This window comes from Rhinolophus sinicus, chromosome 8 (assembly GCF_057876585.1).
Source record: "Rhinolophus sinicus isolate RSI-liver-muscle chromosome 8, RSI-T2T, whole genome shotgun sequence".
Taxonomy (NCBI): domain Eukaryota; kingdom Metazoa; phylum Chordata; class Mammalia; order Chiroptera; family Rhinolophidae; genus Rhinolophus; species Rhinolophus sinicus.
Genome location: NC_142508.1, coordinates 35,605,533 through 35,624,257, shown reverse-complemented (window position 1 = coordinate 35,624,257; position 18,725 = coordinate 35,605,533). Strand labels below are relative to the sequence as shown.

The following is an 18,725-nucleotide window of genomic DNA, read 5'->3' as shown; positions in this document are numbered from 1 at the left end:
AGGAGGCTATTCAACCTGAAACAAAAAAATCGAAAGAATACAAAACCATGAGCAGCCTTATGAACAGACAGAAGTAGGAAATGGCAACCTGTACACCAAATAGGACACTATACACTTAAATATAACATACAAGGTAAAGAAGAAAAAAAACATTAAAAAAAAAAAAGAGGATGAACACAACTTGCTACTGCAACTCAGAAATCAACTCACAGCAGAAGGAGGGATAATTTGTGACAATAAAAACATAAAAGGGGAGAGAGTAAAGGTCTGAACCCTAAAAGGGGAATGGCGATAAGAAGCATGCTGAAGAAAACGGACTACTGTAAATATGAACCTTTCTTTTAATAAACTTAATGGTAACCACTTGTAAGGAAGATGTTGAGGAAAATTTGCTTTCATTGGCTGCTGTTAATTTTTGTCTATTAGCTTTTGTCTGTTACTGCATGTGAGGTGATGGCTAGCTTAGGGTTAAAATAATTCTTGATCAGGGGTTGAGAGAATTCCCCCTTTGGTCTCATCCTCCCAAGCAGGGGACATATGAGATGAGGTTGCTTTTCCATCTGTTTCTCCCACATCAGCAGATAAAGTGAAGAAGTAACTCAATTATATCAGGATGACGTGACAGGCATGCTGCCAGGCATTGGGCCAATGGTCCCAAGCAGGAACAGTAGATATTGCTTGTCCAGATGAACTAACCCTTCAGCTCGATAAGCAATATTTTTATCACAGTAACTGCCGAACCCTCCCAGAACTGGCTATTCCCTGAGGGGGAGGCAGGAACAAAGAACTTGGCTCTAAGGTACATCTGGAAAAATATATAAGACAGACCTCAGTTGGCAGTGTAATTTCATAATTTTGTCATTGGTGATTCTTCATCATTCTAACATTTTGGAAACTTCCAGCAACATGCAGCTTACAACACCCGCAGACACTCTGACTTCTAGCCTTGGACCTGGTGAAGTCTGGCTGGTTCCCGACCTCTCCAGTGTTGTTCCCCAAGGTTAACCTTCTTTGGGAACTGTTAACATTTTAAAACCTGTGTGCAGCTTGCAGCTTGCAGCATTAGAAGATGCCCTAACTTCGAGCAACAACCACACCAGCAACAGCAACAGCAGCAACATTCTTGAGAATTTGTTAGCATTTTGGAAATTTGTATGCAGCTTGCAGCTTGCAGCAGTGGGAGACACCTTAACTTCCAACAACAATAACAACAACATTGGCAACAACAGCAACATTCTGGGGAACTAGAAAGCAGTGGTGTGCGAGACGCCTGAGTTTCTCTCAGCTGCAGACCTGGCAAGGTTTTGATTCCTGACTTTTCTATTATCATTTTTCCTAAGGAGTGGTGAGCTTTTGACATCTACTGTAATAGTTACTATCCTATAGAGCTTATTACTGCTTTTGGATACTCTTTACTGATGTTATTTGTGTATTTAGCTAAGTGATTTTTGATCAATAGTAAACATATGTTGAGATCTCTTAAACTTATAAGTATGTGTACTCCTGTGACATGACATTGTTATCAGTGTATATAGTTTAATCTTAACCACCTTTACTTTCTGTCTTTAACACGTTCTATTAATTGCCTTTGTCTTTTTGCTATTGCATGTTGCTAAATAAATTGATTAGATATTGCTGAATAAATCAATTATTCCCACTCTAGCATAACCCCCCCTTACTTTCCCCACTCGTCAGTATACCACTCAAAAAAATCCAGAACTGAACTATATATCATTTAAAAAAAAAGAAACAGAGGGGAAAATCATAGAATACCACCACACTAAAATAAAAGACAACAACAAAAACGTAAAGAAACAATGAAGACACCATCCCTACCAGAAAACAAAAGAGAATGGTAGGAAATCCTCATATGTCAATAACCACCCTAAATGTAAGTGGACTGAACTCCCCAGTAAAAAGGCACAGAGCAGCAGATTGGGTCAAAACACAAAACCTGGACGGCTGGATGCTCAGTTGGTTAGAGCACAAACTCTGAACAATAGGGTTGCCGGTTTGATTCCCACATGGGCCAGTGAGCTGTGTCCTCCACAACTAAATTGAAGACAATGAGCTGCCCTTGAGCTTCAGGTGGCCTTCAGTTGGTTAGAGCGCGAGCTCTCAACAATAAGATTGCTGGTTCAATTCTCTCCATGGGATGGTGGGCTGCACCCCCTGAAACTAAAGATTGAAAATGGTAACTGGACTTGGAGCTAAGCTGCACCCTCCACAACTAGACTGAAGGATAATGACTTGGAGCTGATGGGCCCTGGAGAAACACACTATTCCCCAATATACCCCAATAAAAATTTATTTAAAACAAAACAAAGCCATATGCTGCCTCCAAGAGACACATCTCAGCTACAAGGACAAATATAGACTCAAAGTGAAATGGTGGAAATTGACACTCCAAGCAAATGGTATTCAGAGACAATCAGGTGTAGTCATACTTATATCAGATGAAACAGACTTCAGGATAGGAAATGTAAAAAGAGACAAAAATGGACATTTCATAATGATAAAAGGGATAATACAACAACAGGACTTAGCAGTAATCAATATTTATGCCCCCAACCAGGGAGCACCAAAATATACCAAGCAACTACTAACAGAACTAAAGGGAGAGATCGACCAAAACACAATTATACCAGGGGACTTAAATACATCATTGACAGCTATGGATAGATCATCCAAACAGAAAATAAATAACGAAATAGTAGCCCTAAATGACACATTAGATGAAATGGACATAATTGACATTTATAGAGCACTTCATTGTAGAACACTAGACTATACAATCTTTTCTAGAGTACATGGAACATTCTCAAAGATAGGCCATATATATTGGGACATAAAACTAGCCTCAGAAATTTAAGAAGACTGAAATCTCATAGCAAGCATATTCTCTGATCACATACCTTTGAAATTGGGTATCAACTGCAAAAAGAAAGCAGAAAAAACACAAATATGTGTAGATTAAACAACATGTTTTCAAAGAATGACTGGGTCAAAGAAGAAATAACAGGAGAGATCAAAAGATACATACAAACAAATGAGAATGAAAATACATCCTATCAAAATTATAGGGACACAGCAAAAGCAGTAATAAGAGGGAAATTTATATCATTAGAGACCTAGCTCAAGAAAGCAGAAAAAACCCAGATAAACAACCTCACATCACACCTTAAAGAACTAGAAAAAGAAGAAGAAATGAAATCCAAAGTCAGGAGAAGGAAGGAAATAATAAAAACCAGAGCAGAACTAAATGAAATACAGAATAAAAAGACAGTAGAAAAAATTCATGCAACAAAGAGCTGGTTCTTTGAAAAGATTGATAAAATTCACAAATGCTTGGCTACACTCACTAAGATAAAAAGACAAAGGACACAAATAACCAAAATCAGAAATGAAAAAGGAGAAGTTACCACGGATGCCACAGAAATACAAAGGATCATCCAAGAATACTATGAAGGACTATATGCCACCAAATTCAAAAACCTAGAAGAAATGGACAAGTTCTTAGAAACATATAGCCTTCTTAGGCTGAATCACGATGAACTGGAAAATTTAAATAGACCAATCAACAGTTAGGAAATTGAATCAGTCATCCAAAACCTTCTGAAAAGCAAAAGTTCAGGACCAGATGGCTTCACTAGTGAATTCTACCAAACATTCAAAGAGCATCTAACACCTGTACTACTCAAACTCTTCAAAAAAAATTGAAGAAGAGATAATATTCCTTAACTCATTTTATGAGGCCAACATTACCCTGATACCAAAACCTCGTAAGGATAACACAAAAAAGGAAAATTACAGACTAATATCTCTGATGAAAACTGATGCCAAAATCCTAACAAAATTCTAGCAAATTGAATACAACAATACATTAAAAAAGATTATACAGACAAATACCATATGATCTCACTTATATGTGGAATCTAAAGAAAAGAATAAGTGAATGAATTAATCAGAAACAGTTTTGGAGACATAGAGGAAAAACTGAGGGTTGCTAGAGGGGAGGAGGGGTGGGGATAAGGGCGAAGGTGAAGGGATTAGAAAATAGTAGGTAACCACAAGATGGCCATGGGATTTTGAAAATTAATTTGGGGAATGTAATCAGTAATGTAAAGATTTTGTAGGGTATCCGATGGACACTTGTCCCATTTGGGAGACCACTTCAGGGATGATGTAGATGCCTGATCACTGCACTGTACAACTGAAGCAGAAGCTGAACAATAATGAATGTCAACTACAAGTTTATATATATATATATATATATATATATATATATATATATATATATATATATATATATGTGTGTGTGTGTGTGTGTGTGTGTGTGTGTATGTATGTATATGTATATGTATGTATATGTATATATGTATATATATATGCATGTATGTACTTATAAGAAGCGGAGTATAGCATTAGGAATAGAGACAGTGGAAATGTATTGACTCTGTGCGATGTCAGAGGGATAGTGGATGGGGGAGGGGGGTTCACACAGTGTGAGGGATATAAATGATAAATGTCTAAGTATTACTTTGTCTTGTGCACCTGAAACTAATAAAAAAAATCAATTCATAAAAAACAAACAAACAAACAAAAAGATTATACATCATAACCAAGTGGGGTTCATCCGATGGGCACAAGGATGGTTCAATATACGCAAATTGATCAATGTGATACACAACATAAACAAAATGAAGGACAAAAATCATATGATTATATTAATAGATGCAGAAAAAGCATTGACAAAATACAACATCTATGTATGATTAAAATACTTAATAAATGGTTATAGAAGAAAAATACCTTAACATAATAAAGACCATAAATGACAAACCCTTACCTAATATCATAATTAATGGTGAACAAATGAAATCCTTTGCTCTATGTTCAGGAACAAGACAGGGCTGTCCCCTATCACTCTGCTTTTCAACATAGTATTGGAAGTCCTAGCCAGAGCAATCAGGCAAGAGAAAGGAATAAAAGGCATCCACACAGGGAATGAAGAAGTTAAATTGTCACTTTTTGTAGATGACATGGTGCTATATATAGAAAACCCTAAAGACGCCACCAAAAAGCTACTAGAAACAATAAACGAATATAATAAAGTTGCCAGCTACAAAAATCAATGTACAAAAATGAATTGCATTCCTATATACTAACAATGAAATCTCAGAAAATGAAATTAAAAAACAATCCCTTCTGCAATTGCAACAAAAAGAATAAAATACCTAGGAATAAACATAACCAAGGATGGGAAAGACTTATACACTGAAAATGAGACATTTTTAAAAGAAATTGTATAAGACACAAAGGAATGGAAAGACATTCCATGTTCATGGATTGAAAGAAGCAACATAGTTAAAATGGCCATACTACCCAAAGCAATATACATATTTAAGGCAATCCCCATCAAAATCCCAATGGCATTATTTAAAAAAATAGAACAAAAAATCATCAGATTTATATGGAACCACAAAAGACCCTGAATAGCCAAAGCAATCCTAAGAAAAAAGGACAATGCTGGAGGTATCACATTCCCTGACTTCAGTGTGTACTACAGGGCTACAATAATCCAAGCAGTATGGTATTGGCAGAAAAACAGACACACAGACCAATGGAATAGAATTGAAAACCTATAAATAAACCCACTTAAACATGGACAGATAATTTACGACAAAAGAGCCAAAAACATACAATGGAGAAAAGACAGCCTCTTCACTAAATGGTGTTGGGAGAATGAGAAAGCCACATGCAAAAGAATGAAACATAACCCTCTATTTGACATATAGCCTGCTATTTGTCACCATGTACCAAAATTAACTCAAAATGGATCAAATACCTAAACATAAGATCTGAAACAATAAACTACATGGAAGAAAACATTGATACTAAATTTATGGACCTTGGATTCAAAGAGGATTTTATGAATTTGACCTCAAAGGCAATGAAAGTAAAAGTTAAAATAAATGAATGGGACTATATCAAACCAAAAAGCTTCTCCACAGCAAAAGAAACCACCAATAAAATAAACAGGCAACCATCAGAATGAGAGAAGATTTTTGCAAACAACTCCTTGAAAAACAGGCTAATATCCAAAATCCATAAGGAACTCCTACAACTCAACAACAACAAAAAACCAAACAAACAATCCAATTAAAAAATGGGCAGAGGGCTGGCCCGGTGGCTCAGGCGGTTAGAGCTCCGTGCTGCTAACTCCGAAGGCTGCCGGTTCAATTCCCACATGGGCCAGTGGGCTCTCAACCACAAGGTTGCCAGTTCAATCCCTCGAGTCCTGCAAGGGCGACTCCCGCAAGGGATGGTGGGCCGCGCCCCCTGCAACTAAAATTGAACACGGCACCTTGAGCCACCTTGTTGAGCTGAGCTGCCGCTGAGCTCCCAGATGCCAGTTCGACTCCTGCAAGGGATGGTGGGCTGTGCCCCTTCCAACTAGCAACGGCAACTGGACCTGGAGCCGAGCTGCGCCCTCCACAACTAAGACCGGAAGGACAACAACCTGAAGCTGAACAGAACCCTCCACAACTAAGATTGAAAGGACAACAACTTGACTTGGAAAAAAGTCCTGGAAGCACACACTGTTCCCCAATAAAGTCCTGTTCCCCTTCCCCAATAAAATCTTAAAAAAAAAAAAAAAATGGGCAGAGCCGACCCGGTGGCTCAGGCGGTTAGAGCTCCGTACTTCTAACTCCGAAGGCTGCTGGTTCGATTCCCACATAGGTCAGTGGGCTCTCAACCACAAGGCTGCCCGTCCACCTCCTCGAGTCCCGCAAGGGATGGTGGGCTCCACCTCCTGCAACTAAGATTGAACATGGCACCTTTAGCTGAGCTGCCGCTGAGATCCCGGATGGCTTAGTTGGTTGGAGTGCCTCCTCTCAACCACAAGGTTGCTGGTTCGACTCCCGCAAGGGATGGTGGGCTGCGCCCCCTGCAACTAGTGACGGCAACAGGACCTGGAGCTGAGCTGTGCCCTCCACAACTAAGATTGAAAGCACAACTTGACTTGGAAAAAAAAAAGTCCTGTAAGTACACACTGTTCCCCAATAAAGTCTTGTTCCCCTTCCCCACTAAAATCTTTAAAAAAAAAACAAAAAAACTTAAGAATTGAGTTACCATATGACCCAGCAATCCCTCTCTACCCAAAAAATCTGAAAAAATTTATCCATTAAGATATATGTGCTCCGATCTTCACTGAAGCTTTAATTAGGGTGGCCAAGACATGGACACAACCAAAGTGTCCTTCGAAAGATGATTGGATAAAGAAGTTGTGGTATATATACACAATGGAATACCATTCTGTCATAAGAAAAGATGAAATGGTGCCATTTGCGACAACATGTATGGATCTTGAGATTATTATGCTAAACGAAATAAGTCAGACAGAAAAAGTTGACAACAATAGGATTTCACTGATATGTGGGATATAAAACTTAAAGCAACAAAGAAACAAGAGAAAGAAACAAAAATTGATAGACAATAGTTTAATGGTTACCAGAGGGTAAAGGGGAAGAGGGGTGGTAGATGAGGGTAAAAGGGATCAAATATATGGTGACGGAAGAACTGACTCTGGGTGGTGAACACACAATGTAATATATAGATTATGTATTACAGAATTGTACAGTTGAAACCTGTACAATGTACTAACCATTGTCACCCTAATAAGCTTTAAAAAAATAAGAAGAGGGCCGGCCCGGTGGCTCAGGCGGTTAGAGCTCCGTGCTCCTAACTCCAAAGGTTGCCGGTTCGATTCCCACATGGGCCAGTGGGCTCTCAACCACAAGGTTGCCAGTTCAACTCCTTGAGTCCCACAAGGGATGGTGGGCTCTGCCCCCTGCAACTAAGATTGAACACGGCACCTTGAGCTGAGCTGCCTCCCGGAGGGCTCAGTTGTTGGTTGGAGCGCGGGCTCTCAACCACAAGGTTGCCAGTTCAATTCCTCGACTCCCGCAAGGGATGGTGGGCAGCGCCCCCTGCAACTAAAATTGAACACGGCACCTTGAGCTGAGCTGCTGCTGAGCTCCCAGATGGCTCAGTTGGTTGGAGCCTGTCCTCTCAACCACAAGGTTGCCGGTTCGACTCCCGCAAGGGATGGTGGGCTGTGCCCCCTGCAACTAGCAACGGCAACTGGACCTGGAGCTGAGCTGCGCCCTCCACAACTAAGACTGAAAGAACAACAACTTGAAGCTGAACAGAACCCCCCACAACTAAGATTGAAAGGACAACAATTTGACCATTGTTCCCCAATAAAGTCCTGTTCCCTTTCCCCAATAAAATCTTAAAAAAAAAAACAAAAAAAAAAAACAAACACCTGGTACTTTGACTTATAAAAAAAAAAAATAAATAAGAAGAAATTGCAAGTGAGTCTGTGTGCAGGAGCAGAGCTCCGGGGAAGTGAGCTCAGCCCTGGGAGACAGGGGAAAGAGAAGGATGGGGGAATGGTGATTTGTTGTCTTGTCCAAAAGCAATTTACCTTCCCAAGTTTCAAACTGTTTGAATCTAAGTATTTCAATATCTAAAATATAAAACCCTCAGTAAAATATTAGGGAAGAAAACATTTTAAAGGTTTGACAATTAGTATTAGTCCTGAGGAAACCAGGAGTCCTCACTGCAGATAACCTCTTAGAAATGTCTGCAGCACATACGCTGATGATCCCATTAATCCAAAATCCAGTCAGCACCATAGTGGTGTCCAGAATGGGGGGAGGGAGGTGTAGGCAACTGCTTCGTGTGTGAAGGGTTTCCTTTGCTGCTGATAAAATATTTACAACTGGATGTGACATTTGTACAACATTCTCAATGTACTAAATGCCATTCACTTGTACTTTAACATGGTTAACCTTAAATTATTTGAATTTCACTCCGTTAAAAAGAAATAGACATATATAAGATCCTTAAATTTACCTAACATGGATAAGTCAGAACACTAGACCCAGCCAAGTTAATTTTTGCATAGCTCCGATTCTCTCATTTTGTGTCAAAATAAGAACTCTCTCCCTGTCAACTCCGTGAACTGTGTTTTCCATTCAGGGATGGCTGACATTCAAGGATGTGGCCACAGAATTCTCTGAGGAGGAATGGGAATGCTTGGACCCATCTTAGAGGGCTTTTCCAGGGACGTGATATTAAAGAACTGCAGGAAACTGCCTCTCTCTAAATATCAGAGACAATATTTGCATATCTGTTTTCCCATTTGAGTCTTTTGGGAGGCCCTGACTTGTCTGAGTTTCAAATCCCTGTGCATGAGAGAGCCACTGAAGCTGATTTGATTCAGCAGAAAAGGCTTCTGTATGAGGCATGTGGACTCTGGACTTATCCTCTCCTTGCGAGTTCTGCACATTTCATGCTTGATGAGTGCTGGATGTGCAATGTTAGGTAGGAGCCAGAAAACCTTATGGAGAAGTTTTAGGAGCACCTGATTCTTTTACCCTCATGATTTTGATCCAGTAATTGCTAAAGGGACCCAGCTCTCTGCGAACTTAATAGAAGACCCCCTCAGCATTCAGAAGGAGACAGTCAGTTAACCAATTTCTAAAATGGTTTCCTAGGCCTGTCTCTAATATTCTCTGTTCTTAGCTGAATCAAGAGCTGGCAATGTGTTCTGAAAAAAGCATACCATATCATGTTCAATTTTTATTTATATATTGAAGTGTTTGGAGCTAAATTTGATCTCCACTTTGCAAAAATGGAAACCCTGGAACCGCAAAGTGAAGGGGAAAATCAAAGCAGGTGGAAATGAATGGAGCTGTGAACACAAATAAGAGATCACATGGGCACAGAGTAAGCCGCTCCACTGCTGGTGTAGAAAGTGTCCTGAAATGGGAAAGATCTGACAGAAATAACAGTGTATTTCTTAGGAGGTCTCAGAGGAAGTCATCCTCAACACTGCTTTCATGAATACGTGATTTTTTTTCCCCACACACCCTTACTCAGACACTACTGTCTGCTCTGTCCCCTCTCAACGAGCACACAGTGAGCAGAGATTGTCCTCTCTCGAGAAGCTGTTAGGTGACATTTATTGGGAACGGGTATTTGTGTTGAGATGGAGAGTTGGGTGAGCTTGCTTTCTCAGGCTTTGTGCTGCTGGAAATGGGGTTTTGGGGCAGCAACCTCAGTGGTTGTTAAAAAGGAAAATTAAATGGACTCACCTCAAACCTGGGAAATATAATGTCTGAGTGTGGAGCCCCAGAAAGGTATCCTCGGTGATTTGTGAGTGCATGAAAATTTGATGAGATAGGGTTAGCAATGTCGAGCTCAGCCTTGACTTCCCGATGGCCTCCCTTGTGTGGTTTTACAACTATCATTCCTGTGCCCCACCTCAGAGATTCTCAGTTAGTCTGTGGCAGGGCCCAGCATCAATATTATCTTCATAGAGTAGCCATGATATTCTACCATAAGGCCAGTGTGAAACACGGGGAGGACCCCAGGGCCATTTCTGTGGGCTGGTTACAGGGTCTGTTCCATGGGGAAGCCTCCATGGGGAGGCCTCCTCTGCTTATGTTTTGCTAGGGGAGTGTCAATGTATCCCGCATTCCCTAGGATGTAGCTCATTTGTAGGTGTCTCTAGCATGCAGGGACACCCAGATATTGGGGAAGGGACACTCATACGTTGGCCTCCATGTAGGAATTCCAGACGTGTAAAAAAGCAATGGAAATACAGTGAGACCATGCAGGCCCTCAATGGCTGTGGGGAGGCTTTGGCTCTCAATTAAATGTGCTCGAAGGTTTCTGGAGGAAAACAGAGTCATTAGAGGATGTAGGAGAAGGATCAGAGTCGGACAGGATACGTCCCTCTGTGACAACAGAAAGAATCCTGGGCTTCTCAAAATCATTGCCATTGAAGTAGATCTTCCCAAACCACACTCTAAGGGGGTTTCCTGCTTGACCTTTGGCCCTCTCACCTGTGTCATCTGCTTTGTTTATTCCCACCTACCTGGGTGGAAGGCTAGTGTCTCCTGTGTCTTCACTTCTCAGGGCTTTTTCCTTTGCTCCAAATACATGGCCAGGTGTGGATTTGAGACAATCATTCCAGTTTATTGGAAAAAAGATCGTGACTCTTGCTGGGGACTCTACAATTTCCACCCAGCATTGTGCTCAATAGAGAAGAGAGGACATTATACAAGGAAATAGAACATTATTTCCCCAGTTTCCTGATAGCCCCTTTATGATTCCTAGAAAGCATTTTCAATTTACAGATCTGAACTGTACAGCAAAGTACTAACATGGAATCAAACATAAGGGGTGCAAATTGGGGTTTAAGATGCAGGCAACAATACTTTATGTCACGAGAAAGACAAATACCATATGATCTCATATGTAGAATCTAAAGAAAATAATACATAAATGAACTAATCAGAAACAGTCTCAGAGACATAAAGGAAAAACTGAGTGTTGTTAGATTGGGGGGGTAGGGGATAAGGGGGAAGGTGAGGGGATTAGAAAGCACAATCAGTAACAACAAGATTGCCACAGGGATACGAAAGTCAATTTGTGAATGCAAGCAATAATGTCGTAAAGACTTTGTATGGTATCCGATGGACACTTGTCTCGTTAGGGAGACCACCTCAGGGATGATGTAGATGCCTGATCACTGCACTGTACACCTGAAGCTGAACAATAATGAATGCCAACTATAATTTTATATATATGTATGTATGTATGTGTGTGTATACTTACAAGAAGCGGAGTACAGCATTAGGAACAGAGACAGTGGAAATGTAATGGCTCTGTGCGATGTCAGAGGGGTAGTAGACGGGGGAAAGGGGTCATCAATGTGTGAGGGATACAAATGATAAATGTCTATTACATTGTTTTGTACACCTGAAACTAATAAAAAATGTTTAAAAAAATACTTTATGTCACTAGGTTTCTATGATTGTCCCTAATGTAAAGTGGAGGATGCAGAACACCTCACAAAAGGGGAAGGTCAACATAAAAGGTCATGAAGATTTTACACCAACAAACCCCAAACAACTTCCTTCAAAGAGGGTCACAAATTCAGTCATACAAAGCAGAAACTCCCAGGAGACAGTCTACAAATAAAATAAACTGAATCTTGCAGGTAGGGTAGGAATTCTGGAAGGAAGCGCTCCTCACGCAGGGAGACCAGGTTCCTGGAGTTCTCCAATACCATGTCCAGGTAAAAATCCCACCGAGACCTAGGATTTCCCATTCCTCCTGGGAGAATTCTACGGCCACATCCCTGAATGTCAACCATCCCTGAAGTAAATAACACATTTACCAAGTGGCCATCAACACAGTTCATACTTCGACCAAAGATTAAAAGAATTAAGAGAAGTGGTTTTGAGGTAGGTGAATTTGATTCTGAAATATAAAATCAGGTTGCTTTCAACATGGTAATATTCTTCAGTATTTTTCTAATTAAAAAAGGGGATTGACAAAGATATAAAAACCCACTATAGATAATACACTTTAGATAAAATATGTCATTAAGGATCAACACAGGCACATGTATTTTTTAGTGTGTATACGCCATACGGGCAACTCATGGTGGGTTTGAAGTAGATTTCTCAAATTTAAACATGCACAACAATGAACTGTATATTTTATTACAATGCAGGTTCTAATTTAGAATTTTTTGGGGTGGGGCCTGAGTTTCTGCATTTCTAACATGCTGGCCACTCATCCTAATGCCTCAGGTCCCAGGGCCACACTTTTTAATACCAAAGCGGTAAAGCAAATGGGAAGATGTGATGAATTACTTGGAAAGGAAAGAGCTGCACAGCAATGACAAGTTCTTCTGTAATAGCAACAATGGCAGACCATTCCTTTTTTAACATTGGGTATCCTGACACATTATTCTAACTTTTTCTAATATTAACGCATAGAACTACAAAAAAATAGTCTATGAGAGCAATGTTATTTTTCTATTTGTCCACTATCCAGTGAATTGGTGTAGAACTAACCTCTGGCAGTTCACAGACTCTACAAAGTAGAAGAGCAAGAAAAGGTTTGTTGAAAGTCAGGCAGAGAGAGAGTTGTTTAGAAGAGAAATACTGGCAAAGGGAGTTTTGTCGGTGCAGAGTCCAATTGGGACATCTGCCAAGACAGAGAGGTAAGAGAAATACTGGCAAAAGGAGTTTGCCAGGGCAGAGTCTGATGGAGACAGCTGTGGCAGGTTTCTGTTTAGCCAGGGTTTTGTATTTTTCCATGAAAAAAGTAGGGTGGGTGCTTGTTAGCATGCAGGGAGGCTACCGTTACAATTGTCTTCTCCTGATAACTGTCCTGTTCCCATCTATGATGGATGTAAGGTGCTTGTGAGCTTGCAGGTACAGTGCAAGCCAGGGGACTCAGAGCCAACTGGTTAATTTTTAAGCTCATTCCCGCTAGCTCACAAGCTAGTGTGTGTTAACTCTATGCCTGTCCCATCCTGCCAGCTCACAAGCTCGCTCCTGTTAACTCTCTGCTTGTCTCATCATCCAGTCAATATTATAACCAGGGGTTGAACCTAGCTTTTCTGACCTAGAATTCATCTACTAGAAAGACACGTACGAGGCTAATATTCAGAGAAAATCATCAACAAATTATTTTGTTGATGATTTTGTAACTGAGAAGAGTAATGGAAACGGAACTGATCAAATAACTTTTACATTTTAGGTATATAGGCATATCTCTAAAAAGTAACTATGTACATGGCAAAAGTGACACAGTAGAAAAATTTCAATGTCACTGAAACTAAGAAATATTTTCAATTGCAAAAACGTATGCATCTATTTGTGCATGAAGTTTTTTGAGTGTCTTAAAAATACTGCAGGAAAAAACATGCCCAATGATGTAAACTCATATAAAAGCTATTTGTGAGTATGAGCGTTACTGAAAATTTTTTAGTTATCATTATGCTGAGTTATATGTTAGACTTTGAAGACACTTGAACATCTATTAACTATATCACTCTTATTTTCTTCTTCTGAAAATAGAACAAAGACATGAAGAAGAGTACGAGTATGTCAGACATGACTTTGGAATAAAAGGGAAACTTACAGGACTGAGGCCTGACTTAAAACCTCCAGTTGTAAAAACCAGTATCTGTAATAAACAAAGGTCACAGCCTCCATGTTCTAAAGCAAAATCAAGCAAAGACAAACTCAGAAGAAAGGATTTTCTAGAGTAAATACCATTCTTTATGCACAACACTCAGTAAATATCCCCAAATCCTTATTGGGGGTGAAAATAGGAAAACTGTTAATATTATAGAGAAATGGTGTACACAGCACCTGAATCAAGTGGATGAAGGTAACACCAGCTGTGAAGGGACAAACTGGTGTGGGCTGCCTGATGCACGTGGAGGAACCCATCATCTGTCCTGTCATCACTGGGGGAGAGTGAAGTATGATATGGATCTAATCACAAAGAAACAGGTGCTTTATGCACATTTCAAGCCACATATAGCTCCCATGTCTGCTAACCTTGAGTGTAGTTTAAAGAGTCTTTCTTTAGCATTGTAGAGAGCAAGGTTCTCTTTCCACTTGCGAATTAAAACCATGGGGAAGGATTCCTAGTGCTGTCCTTCCACTGCATCACCAAACAGGGCACTGATGATCACACCCATGACTCAGGTGGGAGAGGTCAGCGTTGGTGGCAGGACAACACGTCATTCATTACACATCACTACTAATACATTAAAAATCGTTTGCTTTTATTAATGTAAATATAAGTTCACACAGTCTAAATAAAGCATGGCAAACCACCTGTAGGGTCCATACACAAAATACAGACAACAGGCATTTAAGAAACATTCTGGTTGTTCTGATATAATGACCTTAGAGCTCTGTTTTCCATGGGTTTGAAGACTGAGGCTCATTGTTTAGGAAACATGGATGTACAATAACTATACACTTGTGGATGAGTTGTCTATACTTCCTCAGTTATCTCTGAAGACTTCATTTCAACCACATCGGGTAATATTCAGGACTCCTATGTATGGCTACTACAAAGACACATCAGGGTTTCAATAAACCACCACCTTATTTTCCTTAAAGAGCAATTGGTAAAACTAATTAAAATTCAGAATGTTCCTGTCTTACATTAACGCAGAGAATGATGACCTAGCACCTACTTCACGATGACTTATACCAGCATTCTAAGTCAACCAAATAGCATCTCCATTTAGATTTTCATCGTACATTATGTATTACAGTGCCCTCAGTCTTCGAGGGAAAAGTAGATCTGAGTGAATCCCAGCCAACATACAAGGGCTCCCAGATGTTTGAGGCAGCATCAAACAACCCATGATTCGCACACTAGGAATAAAAACATAGCATCAAGTGACTTCATAGTGGGATCACATTAATATTTCCTTTTCAATAAACCTCAACTACGATCAATATATAAAGACTCATTGTAAATAATTATACCTGTCCAATATTCATCCCTTGATACTTTCAAGCATATTAACAACTTTTTTAACATTTGCTTATTTTCTATATATATTCTGATTTCAAGTAATATCTGAAAACCATTCTTCACTTACAACTTGGTAATGTCAATTCTCTGGTATTTCAGATTTCATTTTCGATTAAGCATTTCCCCACATTTTTTTTACATCTTTCAAGTCACGTTGGAGTAGGAATTCTGTGGGTTTTCTGAAGTTTATATTTTGAACCAAGGGCTTTCATCGTTAATTTTGAATGGAGATTTCTCTGCAGTAAGCATTCTCTGATATTGAGTGAGGCTGTAGGTCCAGCTACAGGGTTTCTTGGATTCTTCAGTATTAAGGTTTCTCTCCATTATGAATTTTCGTGTGTTGAGTAAACTGTAAATGGTGAGTAATGGCTTTGCCTATTTTTCACATTTATAACGCTTCTCTCCAGTATGAATTCTCTCATGCCTAGTAAGATATGAACGCTGAGTAAAGGCTTTACCACATTCCCTACATTTGTAAGGCTTCTCTCCAGTATGAATTATCTCATGTCTAGTAAGATACGAACGCTGAGTAAAAGCTTTACCGCATTCTATACATTTGTAAGGCTTCTGTCCAGTATGAATTATCTCATGTCTATTAAGATATGAATGCTGAGTAAAGGCTTTATCACATTCTCTACATTTGTAAGTCTTCTCTGCAGTATGAATCCTCTCATGTCGGGTTAGTTTACAGTGCTGGTGAAAGGCTTGGTCACATTCTTTACATTTGTAAGGCTTCTGTCCAGTATGAATTATCTCATGTCTAGTAAGATATGAACGCTGAGTAAAGGCTTTACCACATTCTCTGCATTTGTAAGGCTTCTCTCCGGTATGAATTCTCTCATGTTGTGTAAGTTTAGATCGCAGGTGAAAGGCTTTGCCACATTCTCTACATTTGTAAGGCTTCTGTCCAGTATGGATTAACTCATGTCTAGCAAGATATGAACGTTGAATAAAGGCTTTACCACATTCTCTACATTTGAAAGGCTTCTCTCCAGCATGAATTCTCCTATGTTCAGTAAGAGTTGAATGCTGAGTAAAGGCTTTGCCACAGTGTTCACATTTGTAAGGTTTCTCTCCAGTATGAATTCTCATATGTACAGCAAGATTTGAACGCTGAGTAAAGGCTTTACTACATTCTCTACATTTGTAAGGCTTCTCTCCAGTATGAATTATCTCATGTTCGCTAAGATGTGAACGCCAGTGAAAGGCTCTGCCACATTCCTCACACTTGTAAGGCTTCTCTCCAGTATGAATTCTCTCATGTTTAATAAAAGATGAATGCCAATTAAAGGCTTTACCACATTCTCTACATTTGTAAGGCTTCTCTCCAGTATGAATTCTCTCATGTACAGTAAGATATGAACGACAAATAAAGGCTTTACCACATTCTCTACATTTGTAAGGCTTCTCTCCAGTATGAAGTATCTCATGTCCAGTAAGATTTGAACGCCGAATAAAAGCTTTGTCACATTCTCTACATTTGTAAGGCTTCACTCCAGTATGGATTTTCCTATGTCTATTTAGACTGGGTAATCGACTAAAGACTCTCCCACACGGATTACACTTGTAATGTTCCTCCCCAGTATGAATATTCTCATGTTCGGTAAGATATAAAGATTGGTTCAAAGACTTGTCATATTCGTTACATTTGTTTGACTTCTCTACAATATAACTATTCTGATGTGTAAGATTTGAGCTTTCACAAAAGATTTTCCGATGTGTACAATGGTTCTCTAGAAACTGAAATCTCTGATGTTTATTAGGATCTGACCCTTGTTTAAAGTTTTTCCAAGATTCACTGAATTGATAACTTCTCTCTCCATTAGATGTACTCTGGTAATCAACAAAGACAGAAAGACTGTTAGTGAGGACTTCAATTTCATTAAACAGGTAAAGTTATTCCCAATTACTCCATGATACCTATGAAACCATGATGCTTGTATAAATACGCTCCCACATTTATGAAAATTACACAATTTGGAACAAGGAGGAATTGTTTCTTGGTGAAAGAATAATGAAAGCCTGATTAAGAGATTGTAAAATTGATTACATTTAGAATTTCTATCTTCATTTTTAAATTTGATTTTTAAATGTTTGACTGAAAGTTTAATCTAATCCTACATTTTAAGTGATTCAAATGATTGTTATACCGTGTATTAGGTAATTTCCCATACATTCCACATTTCCTTTCAAAGAATATGTATCTTTAGTAAATTGTTTTCTATCTTTACATTCAGAAACAAAGTGTTCTGCTAATGAAACTGCCTTAAAGTGCAGGGTTTCACAACATGTCTTATATCCTTGATCTCTTTGGCAACAGGGATTTTACTATGAGTAACTGTCCCAGTTTGGTTATGTCTACCATAATACCCCTTTGGCCCTTCACACTCCCAATCTTTCATTAAGTGCAGACTGTCAAGGCAGCACCTTCCATTATCTTACCAGTAGCATTTTGTGGAATGAATCTCCTATGCCTGGGTTTGGCAACAAGTCCAAGGTGTCCTCAGAAGACATAGCTAAAAGACATCAAATAAATTATCACTCTTACTACATGTAGGTGAATATACTTTAAATTCTAATGTACAAATTTAATACTGATTACAGGACTTAACAAGATGGCATAAGAGGAAATACCAAAACTTCCACCCTCCCTGGAGACATGAACTTAGCAATAATTACTGACCCACTAAGCTTTCTGAGTACTCAGAAACCATGCTCCGGAGAGCAAACCACCATAGATGAGGCACATCAAAAAGGGAAGAAAAGTTGCTTATATTTGTCAACAGTAGCTAATAGCTGTTCACCCTGCCTGGCACACATGGCAATGCTGTGAGAAAAACCCAATTGCCAGTTTATTCTCTGGAGGGAAATAGATGAGTGTACTGCATGTCCAATGGATTCATTTTTTTGCAGCCACCTGAGGGACTCATTTATCTTCTATATGACATCAAGTGTTAAGGGAATGGCAGTGCAATGTGAATGCATTGTGGTGGCCACTAAGAAAAATGGTGAGTAATTGTTCAAACACCACAAAGAATGCAGTACTGAAGACAAACATCAAGGATAGGAAGACATCACTTCCTCAAAAAGAAGAAATGGAAAACATTTTAAACTGGAAAATTACATGCAAAAAACACAGTGAATACACATCTGCAGAACCAATTTGATAGGCCTCAGAATTTCAAGCACAGCTGCCTGTTATTTGTGTTCTGCCAGTCCACAAAGCCTGGGATGGTGGCTGTTTCTTTTCTCAAATCTCAACAAAAGACCACAAGGCACAC

At 39.3% G+C, this 18,725-nt stretch overlaps 1 protein-coding gene across 1 annotated transcript; it reads right to left on the bottom strand.

Annotated features, from left to right (window-relative positions):
- Positions 1-14,656: 14,656 nt before the first annotated feature.
- LOC148757491 (uncharacterized) lies at positions 14,657-18,700 on the bottom strand. Its single transcript, XM_088800528.1, is given in 3 exon segments — positions 14,657-15,822; positions 15,825-17,277; positions 17,887-18,700. Coding segments are annotated over 3 exon segments (1,596 nt in total). The 5' UTR covers positions 17,959-18,700; the 3' UTR covers positions 14,657-15,751.
- Between the last annotated feature and the right edge of the window lie 25 nt (positions 18,701-18,725).